General features: G+C 37.7%; 1 protein-coding gene across 3 annotated transcripts in view; it reads right to left on the bottom strand.

Moving 5' to 3' along the window:
• LOC134538280 (threonylcarbamoyladenosine tRNA methylthiotransferase) overlaps nucleotides 1-18144 on the bottom strand; it is a 63396-nt gene that overhangs the window by 21516 nt on the left and 23736 nt on the right. For all 3 annotated transcript variants that reach the window (XM_063379472.1, XM_063379463.1, XM_063379455.1), the window contains exons 4-9: nucleotides 16950-17107; nucleotides 15891-16079; nucleotides 14527-14729; nucleotides 4224-4369; nucleotides 2796-2976; nucleotides 1801-1947 (exon numbers count right to left, since the gene is read on the bottom strand). In XM_063379472.1, coding sequence (XP_063235542.1) covers nucleotides 1801-1947; nucleotides 2796-2976; nucleotides 4224-4369; nucleotides 14527-14729; nucleotides 15891-16079; nucleotides 16950-17107 — 1024 coding nt within the window. The remainder of the gene's footprint in view (nucleotides 1-1800; nucleotides 1948-2795; nucleotides 2977-4223; nucleotides 4370-14526; nucleotides 14730-15890; nucleotides 16080-16949; nucleotides 17108-18144) is intronic.

Raw genomic sequence — 18144 nt, 5'->3', positions numbered from 1 at the left:
TAAAAATATGACATAAGCAGGAAGACATTATGAGCAGGAACATTATACAGAGTTCTACTGTATTTAATGCTACACAAGTGCCATTGCCATTGTGTGCGCATGAAAGAAATAGAAATTCACATAAAAAAAAAAACTACATCAAATCTATGACTGGGTTACTTCAATTCATGTAATATTTTATTGGTGTCGTTACTTCAAAACCGCACAAATCGAATAGCATTACTTCAAGGAGCGGGTGTATTTGAAAATATGGTTATTTATACGCAATAATCATTGTGTGTTGATATTTCAAAAGTTGTTTAACATTTAATCCTTCTTTATGTAAGTTATTTTTGGTTTTGCAATTTTTTCTTTTCATTTACAAGCAGTGCAATTTGCTAGCTTGCTAAATATGTATTTCCTAAATTATGTGTTATGCAGGAAGTGCTGATTAAACTAAATCTCAAGCTTTCAACACTGTCTCTATGGAAATTTCTTAATGTAGCAAAATATTCAAGTTAACTTCGACTTTGACATCATATTCGGTGAAGACTTACATCTTCGTCTTCTATTTGAATTTAAAACAAAAAGGTCTTCGCACACTCTTAACAAGAACATAATGAACTATACAATAAAATGAATTAGTGTTACACTGACATGTTTAGTATTACATCTATTGAATGTAAGTTCATATGTCATGCAACCTTTATCAAGTGAGCTGCCCCATGGACAGTTAAATTATTTCCATCGGCATTTTCATACAAATAATGTTAAAACGTCTGGATGCATCATACTTCCAGTCACTTTTTTTAACCTTTGTTAAAAAAACATTCAGCACCATTGTAAAAGATAACCAACGCACATCACAGACAAACAGTGTGCTTGTTGTGCTTATATACCAAAATCCAACAGACTCTTGACTTTCATGGTTTCTATGCAAACTTAAGTACTGGTAGTTCCTCGCTGATATACTAGATAATTTTACAAGCAAGTGAGGTTGCAAAACTTTTAAATGTTAAACTAGGCTCAGGACCAGGTATCATATCTCAGTCCATCCATCCTGATTGGTTGTTTAAGGTTTCTTGAAATATTGAAATCACTCCATGCAAATGCTGGGAATATTCCATACTTACAGGCCATGGCAGATCCATTCTCCAATTTCACCCTTCTTTGTATCACGTATCACGAGTCATGACCAATGAAATATTAGCAAATCAATACGCTAGATGTTTACCATTGCACGGCACAGTTCTTTGTTTTCAAAACACTGCAACCAGTTTTCCCCGGAGGACCATGCAATCTATTGCGATAAAGATTTGAATCCACGGGATTGTACACAGACATGCCACCGCACAAGTTCTGCATCTCACAACCAAAATTGTGAGCACAGCACAACCACGTTCTTCATAACGTTGCAACTAACAACCTGACCTACTCGCACCATGTTATGTACGTGACTAACTCTAAAAACAAAAACTGAACAGTCACAATGGTATCCGGTAACAGCATCCTTAAATGTTCAGTGTCACCAACAACTAAAAGGTTTAATCACTTCCCAAACACTATTTTCAACCTCGATTACACACACACCACTAGATGTCTATTGACACACATTAACACCTCAGTTTGCCAACACAATGCATTGACACACGAACTCTTGTGGTTCATTCCGACGGTGGAGAGTATCACGTGAATGTCAGCTGTAGAATGGGTGTACGTTTCATCTCAACACCCTCTTCGTCAAAGTGCCATGAAGCCCAAATATAATAAATCTATGGTAAGCAGAAGAAGGTGTGGATGGTGGACAGTGGCCGAGCTGACCTGGTGGTAGTACTTGTTGTGGGCGACGTAGTGCTGCTTGTCATGAGACAGCTCCGTCACCAGCACCTGCTGAACCTGCCCCAGCTGATGGTCGTACGGCCGGTACGACTGGAACTGCTCCCACAGCTGCTTGGTGCGTCGCTTCACCTGCGCGCACCACCACCGCGCACAAGCTTTAGAACTGCACAGCCTTCCTACAACTGCTTCAACTTACAAACACTAATGTAAAACAACTTTTTACTCTCTTCTTCTTACATGGCAAAGAGTGCCAGCCGCTCGTGCAAACTGCAGTATACATAGTGCTGTAATATCACAGTTTTACAGGTTTTAAATTTTTTCCACGGAATATTAAAAAAAAAATTGGATAGCAAACTACTGAAACTCATTCACTGACAGGTACGTTCTACTTAAAGTGTGGTATAAGTGAAAGAAATAACTAGGGCTTTAACATATAGCAGACATCCAAGTCACTAGAGACAAAGAGAGACGATGAGATAAGAATGTGTGGGCGGAGGAACCAGGAGCAACCTGAGAAAACGCACAGGCCCACTGCGACGACTGCCGATCTTCCCTCGTGACGAAAATCCGAATGGGACCACATTGAAATCATCTGTTGATTCTATAAAAGACTTTGCTATTTGTTAAAGTTTGATTCATAAAGTGATAAGGCTCCAAAGTCACCTTAGACCTCAATTATTTTTAAAAAGTTTAAGTGTTCCAAGCATTCGAAGAAGAAGAACAAGAAATCCTCTAGAAACATGTCCATTGGCAATTAAAATATTAAAGTCATTGAATTTTTACTACTTCAGCATGAAGTTAAAGTTCCTTACCTTACATTTCAGCATTTCAGTTTAAAAAAATAAAATAAAAAAGAGAGAATTGGGGGGGGGGGGGGGAGATGGGAACATGCAATGTCAAGGTTACTTGGCAACAGCATCTTCCTACTGTTCCCGTGACCGGGAGTTACATCAACTAGGGCCGAGCGTGCACGGTACCTCCTGCGGGTCGACGCGCGGCATGCGGGCCGCGGGCGTGCCGGGCCGCGGGAAGAACTGGTTGATGAAGAGGCTGGGGAACTGGTACCGCGCGCACAGCTGCAGGGTCTCCTCAAAGTCCTGCCGCGTCTCCGTCGGGAAGCCGCAGATTATGTCCGTGGCGATCGTGATCCCCGGAACTCTGCCGACAACACACATGCACACTTTCCTCCTTTCAAGGCACACACTCAAGGCAGTTTCCATGAACATTTTATAAATTAGGGCTATGTAAAACTACTATTTTTAAACATGAACCAAACTTGAACTTAACCAATTTAAATTAAAATGTTAACTTTAATGGGATGATAAAAATAAAACACCAGAGCGTAATCTTTTATGATAATGCTTCGGAAAGAATGGTGACAAATAGGTACTAATTGCAAAATTATATAACAGAACATACCCATGCTGCCAACCTTTCAAAAAATTTAAAAATGGATATAATTTACAAACCGATAGTAAACTTAACAATGAATTTTAATTTATTGTTTTTAAGTCCATACAGCTACAGTGAAAAAATTCTGGAGTTGGGCTCTCATAATACTAGTATATATACTATGTATATTACAAATAATTACAATCATTTAGAGGTTGCACAAACAGTTTATATAGTGTTCTGGACAGGCATCAGTATTATTCAGGATTAAAACCCACTTTCCACTAATGTGAAACTTAAAACAATCAATTCCAATTTCTGCAGTGCAGCCACCACTACAAACACAAATACAAGCCTATTAACTAATTTGTTACTCTCTTAAAAAGAGACGTTTAACATAATTTTTTTTTAACACCACATTAAATACTTTTAAATATTGCAATGGCTGGAAGACGATTCTTTACCAACTATATCAAAATTAACCATTACAAAAATTGTTGTTTGTACATACTTGTTATCAACGTAGGGAACATTTTGATTAAGTTTAGTGAAAACACCTGCTCCTGCAAAATTTGCATTGATCTTGTTGATCTTGAGACTGTGCAAAGTGGTTGCAGCTCTGAAGTCCACATATTGAATTTGGTGTGCAAGAATAAAACATATATCAGAACCAAACATTTTTATTTTTATTTGATTGAAGTTTACACTCTCCAAGAAGTTGTATTCTGGTATTTGTAGATGGACACACAAATAAAGAATGCAATTATGTGCCACATTGGCAGAGGCAAAAAATCTGTAAGATTCCCAGGGGAGTCCTGCCAAATTACTTTCATCATTCCCATTTCACATTCACAGTTATGATTTTGCAAGCGTAAGCATGCCCCCAAAGAAAGGGGCTTGTTGATTTCGGAGGGGCCTGGGGACACAGAGCTACTCAGGTTGGAGACGCTCCATGATAGAACAAGCCAGTTCCTGCACCTTGGAAACAAGTGCAGATGCGTGTGTCTGCTCACCTGTCCCTGAGGAAGTCCACGACCCGCTGGAAGTCTGCACGGCTGTACTCGCGCTTCATGTCGGAGAGCACGGCATCGCTGCCCGACTGCACGGGTACGTGCAGGAAGCTGTACACGCGAGGGTGCGACAACACGGCCGCCATCGCCTGCGAAACAGCCAAACAAGCTGCACTGGAGTGGATTGCGATCTCTCTGGGAGGGAGGAACACGAGAGAGGCAGGCGCCCTACCGCCCTGAGGGTAACAGCCACATTGAACAAACCTAAGTTCTTCACACCAAGTAAATTCAAAAAAAACAATTCCAGTTGTGATCACACAAATGTGAAGTGAATGCAAAACAATTTAAATATAAAATGCAAGTTATTACAAGAACTACAAAACAAAACATGTATGGCATTGAAATTCCACTATCTAACTCAACACAAATAAAATTATTAATAAAAATATAAGTATGTATTAACGTATTACTCATACTATAAACAAAAAATATGGCAATAATATTGGCAATACAGTAAATCCCTCTGAAGAAACTCCCACTTAAAGAACATTAAAATTACTAGATAATAAAATTAAAAAATTAACAAAGGACCTATAGCTACACAACTTAGGGATTTACAGTAAATCTTGCTTATAATGTTCCCGCATAATACATTTTACCGCTTATTCTGTTCACAAAATTATTCCCTTGATCACTTCCATACATATCTATGTTAATTTTTCCCATTCATAACGTTTGGGTTAATAGATGCTTCCCGCAAATAACTTTCAGCGTCTGTGGAGGGGGAGGGGGGGGGGGAAATAAATTGTTTATCTTTTAACTCTTAAACTTTATTTATTGTTAATTTTTAAAAATTAACTTATTTCCAAACAATAACGAAATAATTTGAACTTGTGCACGACCGGCAAAACCTTTGCCAGATGCCGCACACTGTTACAAGTGAATTTTTCGACCAATCATCTGCTTGCATTCGTAGCGACTGAGAGGCTATTCCATCTGCATGCCTTTTTTCCTATTGAGTTATAAGCATCAAACCATATTTACCACCAACCTTACAGGTTTTTTAGGTTTGTGATCTTTTTAGGTTTGATTTTAAGGTTATTAAGAATAATAAATGTTTTGTGTTGTGGCAAACAGTGCATAATGGCATCTACAAGTAGTGGAGAACCCATTAAACGCAAGGCGTTATCGTTTGAAGAAAACTGAAAATAATATCAGAAGTTGATGCAAATCCTTTGATACCAAGAATGAGTATGGCAAAAAAAAAACTTGAGATGCCGCAGTCTACTTTGAACAGAATCATGATGAAGCGAGACCAACTTTTGGCTACTAATTTTTCGTCAAAGTGTAAAAAAATGAAGATTGGTAAAATACAAAGAAGTTGAAATTTTACTCTTTGCGTGGTTTAAAGAACAGAGGCCACTTGTAATTCCGATGAACATCCCCATTTTAAGAGAGTAAGCTGTATAAATAGCACATAACCTAGGTGTTGAATTTCATGTTTCGAATGGCAGGCTTGACAGATTTAAGAACAGAGTAGGAATTGCCTATAGAACTGTAAGTAGTATAAAGGTTGAACTTGGAAACTTTATAGAACAAGATGGAGGAACAAAATTAATGTGTATATTTTATATTGTCACCTCAGTGTACGTGTCTTTCTTTCTCTATGAACCATAAGTTAATAATTTTTGCAGGTATATCTTTTAGTATTAAACTTCTTTGCTCAAGTAATTAGATATTTTGTTAAGCCAATAAGAAATGTATTTTCAAGTTTCATGCGTAATATTATATAACTAAATTTTGTAAAACACTCTGGTATTGGACGAAGACAGTCAAACCGAAACTATTTCTCGCAAATAAAAATTTTGTTTGGAAGTTTTGACGGAGAAAAGAAAACGACAATTAATATTCGAACCATCGTAGAAGCACGACATATAATTGCGATACAGAAGAAATTGTAAATTATGGTATTTTAATTATTTAGAAGAATAGTATAAAATAATATGAGAAATTTATTCTACAGAGAATTGGAAAATATTTATTGATTTGAAGAGAACGGAAAACTTATAGGAAGATTATAATAATTATTCAAGCGTTCCCAGTTCAAAGAAAATAAATAATTTATACGAAGAATTTCAAGAAGTATTCAGGCGTTCCCAGGACGAAGAAATAGAAAATCTACGGAATAATCATCAGTTCGAGTCCATCCAGAACCACTGAGAGGCGTTCCCAGGACGAAGCCGTGGAACTGCTGCGATGGTGTTCCCAAGACGAAGTCGCGGAAATGCTGCGCTGGTGTTCCCAGGACGAAGATGAAGATCATTCGAGGCGGAGTTCCAGTATTAAGAAGTCAGAAACTGTACTAGATAGTTCTATTACCCTGAACTATTACTACAGGTCGGTCGTATCTTTCTTAAGGAAATCTCGTATAACTTACTAACTTTTCAGAACAAAAACCCCGGAATATTTAAAATCATTAAAGTCATTTTACACACCAATTTTCTTCTAATACCAGAATGTTGACGTCTCTTATAACTTGAATTACTATTTAAAATATAGTGTTTATCTAGCGATACCACCACGAAATACCCTGCTCTACCTACTGAATAGCTATGATAATGAAAATTGCTTCACTTTGTACATAATTCATTCAATAATTGAAGATATTTAATCAAATAGGTGCAATGAGTTTGATGATATTTTACTGGTATGAAGTAAACCATTTATATCACGTTATATTAACGGAATGACACTGAAAAGTAATAACCTTTGTTTTCCGTTCACTATACTAATATTGTGGCATTCATATTTAAGTCAAAACATTCACACCCTTTTCTTGTTTCATTTTAATTCATATAAATATTCAATTTATTACAACTACTTAGAAGTTGTTGGCGCCCATAAATTAACATTAAATGATTCTTTCTTTTGATTTTACTTTATAAATTCATTATAATGGGTCTAAGTACATATATTCGAGTTATTTGAAGTCAAACCACTTTATAGTAATCAATAAATGTTTTGACGGAAGTAACCCGTTTAGTAGAGAATCTGAAAGTGTGTGTGATGATAGTGTCCAGAGTTGGATAAACACAAAGTTGCCTGCAATTATAAGGGACTTTAAAGCAAAAAATGTATTCAACGTCGATGAATGTGATCTGTTTTTCAACATGCTTCCGGACAAAACCTTTGTTTTAAAAGGTGAAACATGCCATGGAGGCAAACAAAGTAAGGAACGAGTGACAGTGTTATTGGGTGCCAACATGGATGGCACTGAAAAGTTACCATTGCTGATAATTGGGAAACCAAAAAAACCAGTGTTTTAACAACATAAAGACATTACCGTGCAAGTATGCAAACAACAAGTCTGCATGGATGACAGGCAGCATTTTTGAAGACTATGTGAGAGCTTTGGATACAAAGATGGGGTGCCAAAATTGGAAGATTTTGCTTTTACATGGATCACTGACCTGCTCATCTCAAGGAAATACCCAACCTTAGAATTTTTCCCACCAAATTCAACATCCAGGCTACAACCCATGAACCAGGGAATTATAAAAATTCTGAAACAGCATTTTTGTAAGCTCCTTGTGTTACAACTTATATACAAGAATGAAAAGTATCAAAATGAGTGGTTAGAAAATCAACATCCTGGACACCATGCATTTTCTTGCTGCTTCATGAGAAATGCTTGACTCAACCATCATTAGCAATTGCCTCAGAAAAGCAGGCTTTGGCGCTCAAAAAGTTAAAGATATTTTCCCTGAAGAAGCTAGTGAGGACAGTGAACCAATAGCATACCTGCCAACCTATGAAAATCTGAATTAGGAAGATTATTAAACACAAATAAAATTACCAATTTTGACAAAAAAATTACCTATATGGCTACAATGCAGACCTGTACTGCTAAAATACAACTAAATTACACAAATCACCCACTATCAAATAAGCTACAACTACATTAAAAAGTATTTGTGTGTTGTTACCTGTTGACTGTGATACTTGAAGATCAGCACAATATTTCACACAAGAATACAACTCACAGAATCTATCTTGGCTTTCGATAAGAATTTTGCCAGAAAATTAATATAACATAGTCAAACAATGTGAATTATAAGAAGAATAAAAATAAATGCTTAGCTAATTTGGAGCACTGGAGCACCGTGGCTTTAAAGAAGCAACTGTTGCCTTCTTTGCTCTCTTTAAGAACTCAGAACTAAAATTTTGTTCATAACACAAATTGAAATTTGATTTTCTTGTCTTCAATATTGAAAGGGATTCTAAAGTGTCACTGGACATGGAGGATCTGAACTGTGTTTTGTTCTTTTTCACCAAACTGAAAATCTTTCACATTCCGCATTGCTGTGTGGAATGGAACGTATTGACAGCATTATTCTAAAAATTTTATCATATTTAAAAATACCATCAACTCCACGAATTTTGGCTAACTTAGTCCACTTCACATCTTCACTCTCTTCCGTGGCAACAATGCCCGAAATATCATCAATCTGAAGAGCTGAGAATTGTTTTGTCACTTTATCCATATGTAGCTGCATCTCTTGATTCGCCTTCTTGAACAGGAAGAATAAAAGGAAACAAATCCACAAAATAGTGAACTGATGAAAATAGTGAACGGATGAAAAGCTGGAATCCTGAATATTTTTCATTCTTGCCACTTCTGCATTCTTCAACACTGCATTTCTGATGGGGAATTTATTAACAATGTAGTCACAAGCTGTAACAAAGTAGTTCCTAACAGCTGCAAAAAAAAGCTGTTTTTCCTTTTCATCAAGTGTTTGTGCAATTCTAGATGCTTGACATCCAATAACTAAATCCACGTCATCTTTTTGATTCTGGACACTATGGTAGTCAAGTTCAAGTAATGAGCAACTATTTACAGTTCTTGGTTTTACAAAGTTTGAAATCAATTCTCTTAAAAAATCAAACAACAGTTCTCTTAAAATGTGAATATGAGGTGATGATGATTGAAGAATGACATTCAGTTTTTCAAATGATGGCACAACACTTAGGAGAAATGCACACAGTGCTTTATTGAGAACAGAAGAAAGAAACATAAATAGTTTTTCTTCTCGATTCATAAAAGGACTTTCATTCTTCAGAATGGGAACATCATTTTTTGCCAAAGGTGAAGCAACTTTTTTATGGCTGGTAAAGGAAACAGAACTTGGTTTCCTTTTCTTCTCTGTCTCTTTATCTAGGGCTTGATGGGCTTCACTTGAGTTTGCACAGGATGACTGTTGAAGCTTAGGAATTTTGTAAGAAGTTAGACACACAGATTGTTTCTGATTTAATACCTCTGCCTTAAAAAAGCTAAGTAATGGTTGCCATTGCTAGAGTCAAGATTTTGAGATTTCGGTGTTATATGGTTGTATTTTTTTGCTCAAAATACCCACGGCAAAATTTTCTTGCTTTTCTGTACGACATGCAAATTTATTAAAACAAATATTAATAAACACTAAAACCTCATGATCTAATTACAATTAAGTTCATTTGCAAATTCATAGATAATTAAGTTCATTTGCAAATTCATAAATTCAAACTTTTAAATAACTACTAAAAATTTCACGACTTAATTACAATCACATACACTACAAAATTACACAATTAAGCACTTCCAAAGTTACTATTAAGACGGTTTTATTGAAATGCTATCATAATTAAATTTTCCGCATTTTCTGGAGTGAGACGTTGTCTTCTGTCACTAACTACCAGTGAGTACCTGGAAAATGAACGTTCTGCATCAACATTTGATGTTGGGAACCAGATTGCCCTTAAACTGGCTTGATCAAATTCACTGTAGTCCCCTTTAAGGGAGCAAAGTACCTTTGCAACATCAATTTGGCTTGTTTCTGGCAATGAAAGTTCATCCTCAATTATTTTTTTGAAAGCAACATAGCCATGTATGAATGTATCAATGGGAAGATGGGAAACAGAAGGCAAGTTATGCAGAGACTTCTGTAGGTTTGCATCTTCTATGCTAACCCTACTCACATTTCTTGGGTTGAACAGCAAATTAATGGCATTAAAGACTCTTAGACAAGGATGTCGTTTAACAGATGAGTTTTGCCTCAAACGCTTATGTTTCTCACTCGCGACATGTTTCACAAACGTATCGCGTCTCTCGTAGTTTAGCCTGCAGTTACAGAATTTGCACATTAAAATTTTATCACTGATATAAAATCCTTCGCTGGAAAATTCTTTCGATCGGTCACTGGCAGAAACCTTAGTTTTAGGCATTATCAAAAAAATTTTAATCACATAGGAAGAATTTAACCTCTCAATACGCAAAAACTTGCCGTGCTGGAAAGATCAAAACAATGGAGAATAGATGCAAATACAAACGCATACCGAATACCAACATACGTACGTGAAAATTAATACCGACATAAACATGTACTATTTATTATTTACAATCGTTACGTTAAGCAGGGTTAGTTTTATTTTCGTAGCATACGTATTTTATTTTAAATAAACAGTAAAAGCAATGCGCTTTAGTGTGTAATATTTTAATGATTAAAAACGTAATCTTAGAAAAACATATTTTGGACGTTTGTTATTTTTGTATTTACAGAAAGTGAACGGCGGCCATTGTATCATAGTTATCAACATCTTAAATTATTATGGTACACAAGATTACCGTTTAAAGAAAATATTACGTTAATTCCGAGACTTCATTTTAAAATCTATAATGAATCACAGTCGCATATAATATATATGGCTGCTAGTTACTGTAAGAAATATTTGATTGTGCTGAAGATAGTGAATTGTCCTTACAGAATAAAAAAAAAAAAAAAAAAAAAAAAACGTAAATAATTAGAATAGACGAACTTTCGTGACATATCGCGGATTTCGCACAATTTTGTTTTATTTCGTGTTTTCAAGCGGTTTTCGGTGTTATTTAGTTTTATCGCGCATTACAATATAATCGTGGCTCTAGCCATTGCTCAAAAACCCTCAACAAACTTCTTCTAAGAGAAAGCCATCTTGAACACACATGTTTCAGAATTTTCTTGGCTTCTGTATCGTGCAGATCTTGAAACTTGTGTAACCTTTTTTTTCTCTTGGAACTCTTCTCCAAATAAATAAAAAATGTCTACAAGAATGTCATCGACTTTTACTGGCAGAGAAGATGCAGCTTTTTCTGCAGCTAAGTTTATTAGATGACAAACACAGCCAATCTCAATAAGCCCAGGGTGTTTTTCCTTCAACACTGCTGCGACACCATTTTTATGCCCTATCATAACAGCTGCATTGTCTGAGCAAAATGCAATGCAGTGTTCAATGGGAATACCATTACATTCAAATTGGGAAATCACTAAATTACCAATATTCCGTCCGGTGCAGTCACCTTCCAGAACAGGAATGGAAAGAACAACATTTTCAACTTTATGATATGCTTCATCATAAAACATAACTACAATAGGATACAACTTAAAACTAGTATCGTTGCTACCATCAGTTGCGACTGAAAACGGTCCACTTTTTAAGTACTGCACTACTCCGGATTTTGCATCCGAAGCCATCTCTTCCATAATAACAGAAGTTTTGGTATGCCCACATCCATATTTCTTGGCAAATTCTGAGTCTGGAAACATTTTTTTCACAAGCGCACCTGCATGATCTGCGGCCGCTAGAGGAATGTTATGCTCTATCAAAAACGAAGTAAATAAACACTCAGCTCGCGTAATGTTTAGATCTGCACCCCCAGATTTAACAAAGAACCTTGAAAGTTTGTGATTATCTTCTTGGCATTTTACGTTGGATAAATGCTTCGCACTTTTGATGTGCACACTGATGTCACTTTTACCGCCATGCAATTTGTTGATGTCACATCTGCATATCTTACAAAAGCCAAACCTTTCCCCTTTGTCAGAATTTAAAATGCATGGAAACTCTGCACTATACGTATCACGGAATGTCTGGTAATAATATTGTTTTTTCGTACTCATCTTTGAAAACATAATGCAGACAGTTTGTGCTTCATAACCTGTCACAAACGCCTAAACGAGGCAACCGCAATAGCCCGTAACAAAGTAAACAAATTCGTAAACAGTTGTTTCATGTTGCACTCATTGACCACAGCGTATTTTGCCAGTTTAAATGTATTTGAAATCAAAATTTTAATACGTAATAGCAGCTCGTAAATTATAAGTCAAAATCGCCTATCTTAACTAACCGTCTAACAAACAAGCGACGACGTACTCTCTGTAGAACTGTGTAATCGAGAAAAAAAAAAAAAAAACAATTGATAGTCATGAGCACAACACGCGATACATCGATCGACATGAATGTTGAATAGATTTGGAAGACACCGTCTTTTTTTTACCGCGAAGCATTTTGAATTACAAAAATAGGAAGGATTCAGACAATTTCGAAAAATCGTAAAGAGCAGTTATAATTCGGAAAACTTCCGGAAAAATCAGAAAAGGTTGGCAGGTATGCAATAGCATGTGCTTCTACATGCAGTGCAAATTGGAAAACTCTTCAAGAGCACCTAAATTTTTCATGCACTTTTAAAGATTATGTCTCAGTTGATGATGCGGTTGTACCATTGTGAGCCACAAACCATCGAAGATTTATGTGCACCACACAAGGATTTAGCTGCGAATGAGACTGGCGATGGTGACAGCGATGAAGGTGATTCCACTTCCATGCCAACTTACTCCGAAGTACTTGACCACCTGGACAAGCTGAGGTTTTTTGTTCATGGAACACCAAATGTTCCAGATAGTGTGAGGAAGAGTTTATGGGAACTAAGCAATTTTGTGACGCATCAGAACGAAAATGTGTTGAAACAAACAACTATGATGCAGTATTTTTCAAAACAGTGAATGTTAGTTTTTTTGCTAGTTTTAAATTTTTTTATTACGCTTATTAAAAAAATTCATTTAAAATAATTCAATTTACTGATATAATTGTATTGTTTTTCCAGCGTGCCGACGATAATTGGTAAGTGTAATTTTTATTCAAGCAGTATGTCATTTGAGTAAAATATGTTTTTATGAAGCAAATGTATTTCCCTGTTAAAAGGTTTTTAGCATTGAGTCCCTTGAAAAACGTCTTAACAGGGTTTTACTGTACTGTAATGTAATATACCATGTTTTCTTGCATAATCGTCGCACATTTTATTCTAAAATCAAGTTTGAAAAGTACGGGTGCGACAATTATGTGGAAAAAATTTTTTTTGTTAGATAAAGTATTCATAAAAACAAAACCCATTCATGGAAAGTACGTTTATTTACAAAGTGAAGTATAAAAGAGCACGCCAAACAATTTAATTTAATAAGTCATGTAACAAAAACCTTTCTTCAACTTTAAATAGAAAAACAAAATCTGTGATCCAAATGGAAGCCGAACTAACGCGTAACTACCGTAGTAAACACCATGAGTGTGCGGGATATCAAATGTAGTTAACTCGGCACCTGATAGAGAGCGCGCGTTGCATGCAATCGGCGAGATATCGATATTCGATTACGTGTGTCCGCTCTATACGGGAAGCAACATAACCAAACAGTAATGATTGCAAGGAGCGCTGGCCATATTTTTGTAAGCGATACACCGCGGCGACGCAGACGAACAGATGAAGGTTATAACGTTTAAAAAGTCTTTAAAAGAAAATTTACATTTCATACAGCTTCGTATTTTCATTATTTAAATAAGTACGCTATAATTACTGAATAAATATTATATTTATACATTAAAATACATCGTTTTATACGGAAAAGATACCTACAATCGGCGAGATATCGATATTCGACTATGTGTGTGCACCCTATACGGGAAGTAACATAACCAAACAGTAATGATTGCAACCAGCGCTGGCTACATTTTGGTAAGCGGTACACTGCGACGACGCAGACGAACAATGAAGGTTATAATGTTTAAAAAGTCTTTAAAAGAAAATGTACACATCAGACAGCTTCGTATTTCCATTTTTAAATAAGTACGCGGTAATTTCTGAATAAAATTTATATTCATACTTTAAGATACATCGTTTTATACGGAAAAGATACCTACACAAAGCGCTCAGCATCTAATAGCGGGACCAAAAACATCATGCAACGTTTACGCGAGAGGTTTTATTTTTCCAAATTTTGACGCCCTAAAATATGGGTGCGACGATTGTGCGAGTGCGACGATTATGCGATAAAAGAGGGTACTTTATCTGAAATTTAAATTCCTCCAGAAATTTGGTAACAAAGTACTGTGGTACTTCTTCAGAAATAAACTACAAAACGTGATTGACTCGAGGGAAAAGGTGTAGGGCGTGAAGGCACGAGCATACCTCGAGGTGCTCCAGGATGTAGGGGGGGTTGGTCATGCCGACGCGAACCATGCAGCCCTCGGGGACAACTGGCAGGAGGCTCGCAAGCAGCGCGGGCAGGCTGGAGCCGATGTCACGGCCGTACGTGCCCGTGTCCTCCGAGGTCAGCCACAGCTCCACCACACCCTCGCTGAACGACTGCCGCGCACGCTCCACAATCTCATCTGCAACAGCCACCACTGACACCTAGCATGTGGTCAGCGGCCATGTCTGGCAACAAAGTACTGTACTTGGAGGCAAACAAAAAATATATGGTCGTTGATTCACAAATCTCATGAACTTTCCCGGCCTGAAAACAAAAGTTTCAATAACTTACAAACAGATAGTAATACGTACAAGAAACATGTCTTGCCTCTCCCTGACAGCAGTGTGAAATTCAACATTATTTGTTAGTGAAAAACCAGCTGGCCACTTTAATAAAACAAAAAACTAATAAGATTATACAATTTTTTTTAGCATTAAAAACATGCTAAGTTGAGTTACGTAGTTTTCTTCTGTGTAGTATGTGTAATACTGCTAAAAGAGTATTTAAATTTGGCATCTATAACGTGTGTACCATGGCTGGTAGCCATCTATACTGGCACTGCAAAATCAATTACAGTTACTCCACCTTGTTTGATTTCACACACTTATTACTCAGTATTCTAGGTGCTTTAGTAAAGAAATGTGGTATCTTTAAAAACACTTATTCATGCATTTAAATTAGTCTTAAAAATATTACATTATCAATTAATTTTTTCCCTACAATTTCACATGACTAACACGAATACCAACCACTCGGTCTGTGGCAGCATCATAACTGACATGCAACCGTAGGGGTCTAAAATTGCTGAAATAAAACTACACAGCTTTCAAAGTGATCTATTAGTCGCATATGATTCTTGCAAGCGTTAAACTGGCAATGCTGGGTCCACAAAGCAAGGAAGAAAAAGTGTCCCAACTAACACTCTTATTTTCTTTGGAAATCAGCGAACTGTGTGGTATTTATAGGCAACATACCAACCTTAAAGTAACTATCAATTTAAAAGTAAATGTTGCGAAGCTTGATTTTTTTTTTGTGGGCCTTCGTTGCTGGGAATATTTACCATAAATGTTCAAGATAATTTATTTTGCAGTACAGAACAACCAAAACACTATGATTGAATGCTTTATCATTTGTTTCAAAAATTAAAAATTGTATAGCCGCAAAGTATGATTGTTAAAAACCATAACATCAATTTAAATTGCAAAAAAATAGATACTGTACGTGCAAACGTCTGCACAGATGCACATGGCAGCCATGTTTATTTCATTGCCAGGCCATCCCCAGCGCAGGTCGACAGTACCTGGGGGGTAGCTGGCCAGCTCGCCACGGGCATGCTTGGTTTTGCAGTAGGTGCACTGGTTGAGACAGCCCGTGTTGATGGGGATGATCTCCACCAGAGGGTTCTTGCGCACCTTGGGCAGCGCCAGAGATGCCCCACCTGCCCTGCGTCCCCCCTGCTTCTTCTGCCCCAGCAGCCGCACCGTGTGACCTGTCGGCCAACACCCACCATCCCATTGGCATACAACCAGGCCACCCAAGAGTAGGAACGCTCCTCTTCCCCTTATCAAGTTGGACAGTCATGTTAAAACAAAGTGAAACATTTGCAGCTCAAACTAGTAGAGTAAAAACAAAGAATAAGAAATTTAGTAAATGTTATAGTAAATGATAAAATATTTGACACCAATCAGGGTCACATGATGGGTTGATCAGTCCAGAGGCTAGTTTGGCTGCCCAGCCATCACCGGGGAAAAATGGCTATGGCATGACTGGGGCTGACTCAGTGAGATGATTCTATGGTAGTTGAACATTGCCTTCCTCAGTATGGTGAAGAGGCAACACAACATCCAATTAAAAACCCAGGTAGGAAACTTTTCACGAGTAAAATTTTTTTTGACCTGTCTGGAAATTAATTCCAGGACCTTTGGTTCACCAGCCAGGAGCCCCAACTACCGAGCCAGCAGGTCGGACAACCAGGACAACACACAAGGCTTGGTTCACAGTTGAAGAGGGAGACGACCAAACTGAGGTTCTGACACATTCATAGCATTCTCAATAAAATTGCCTTGTCATTCCAGATGGATAAATTCTTTAGAGAAAATGATTTAAAAAAAAAAAAAAAAAAAAAAAACTGTGAGAGAAATAGTATGAAACATCCAACTGTCACTAGAAAAATTTATGATGTATTTTAAGAAAAAGGAAATAAAAATCTACTATACTCTTTCTGATCACTTTGCATTAATTCTAAACATGCTGCAAAGCCATTATCATGAGAACAATCAATCATTTACCTCAACAGTTTTACAGAAAAAAACATAATCATTAAGTAACCTACAGCACAAACAAATGCAGACACTGTCACCTTTGAGCGTCTCCTCGACGACCTCGACAACGCGGTCTATCTGCTGCACACCCACCACACTGAGGCCATGCAGGAAGGGTGTGCGAGGCGCGCCCTGTGGCACACAGCCAGCCACCACAATGTGCTTGCCCCGGCGCTGGCCTGCCTCTATCTCATTCCTGCAGCACAGCCGACACCCCACAACTAGCATACGTCCCCAAGGAACAGCAGTACGTAGTTTCTTCTCGTCCACGTTGCGGTCATCAGTGATGGTCAACACACAACATAATACAAACAAGGGACAATGGGGAGGAATCAGCCACAGCCTGTTACCACTGCACCACTTCGTTCCATATTATCCAAAGTAGCTGGTGCAGTTTCATCTACATTCTTAAACACTGTTAAATACTATCGTCCTCGGGCATCGTGGTGTTGTCGAGTGACGTAGCGGATGGTGGCAGCGTGACGTTGTCTTGATATCTTCTGAGCGGTGGTACCAAGCTTTCGCCTCTGGCCGCCCGCCAGGCACCTTCTGCTTGTTCTTATCCGGAGACCCCTATTTATACTCGGGAAAAGACAATGACATCATTTGTATCCAATCGCGGACCTCGGCGATGACCGCATCAGCGCCCAATAGCCGTTCGCTTAGCTGTTACTAAGCACGTGGCCACCAGCGATTCTCTTGTAGCTATAGGAGTTGTCAATACCTGAGTGTTAACAACCCTCTTGACTTAAACGTTTCGCAGATGTCCTGCCGTTTAGGGACAAAATCGTTAGGTAGGGGTACCTACCATAACAATTGAATAAATTCCTGCCTGCAATACGTTTGAGCAATTTGGCTAGAAATCTCTTTACCACAAGTGTCAATCAGCTAGTTTTGCGCGGTTTTGCTAATCTGGAGGAAGTGTGTTTAAAATGATGTTCAAGCTCTGTATCTCCTCTGCGGTTGCTCAAAAATGTAAGGGCTCCCTGAAATTACTTTCATTGCAAATGCTTTCATTTGTCTCTGACTCAAAGCATGAGCTGACCATCATCCCGATGTCCACGAAATAGAACAGTTTGTTGTACCAAAGAAATAGTGGACTGGGTCGCCAGGTTTTGTGGCGAGCAGGCGACGAAATTTTTGCAAGCCGTGTGGGCCGCAAACACGGCCAATGGCATACACTTGGACTTAGCGTACGATGCTTGTGGTGGACAAGCTGCAATCAAGACTTCG

This window comes from Bacillus rossius, chromosome 1 (genome assembly GCF_032445375.1).
Source record: "Bacillus rossius redtenbacheri isolate Brsri chromosome 1, Brsri_v3, whole genome shotgun sequence".
In the NCBI taxonomy this organism is placed as follows: Eukaryota; Metazoa; Arthropoda; class Insecta; order Phasmatodea; family Bacillidae; genus Bacillus; species Bacillus rossius.
Note: the sequence above shows the minus strand (reverse complement) of the source record. Positions and strands in the feature narration are given on the sequence as shown.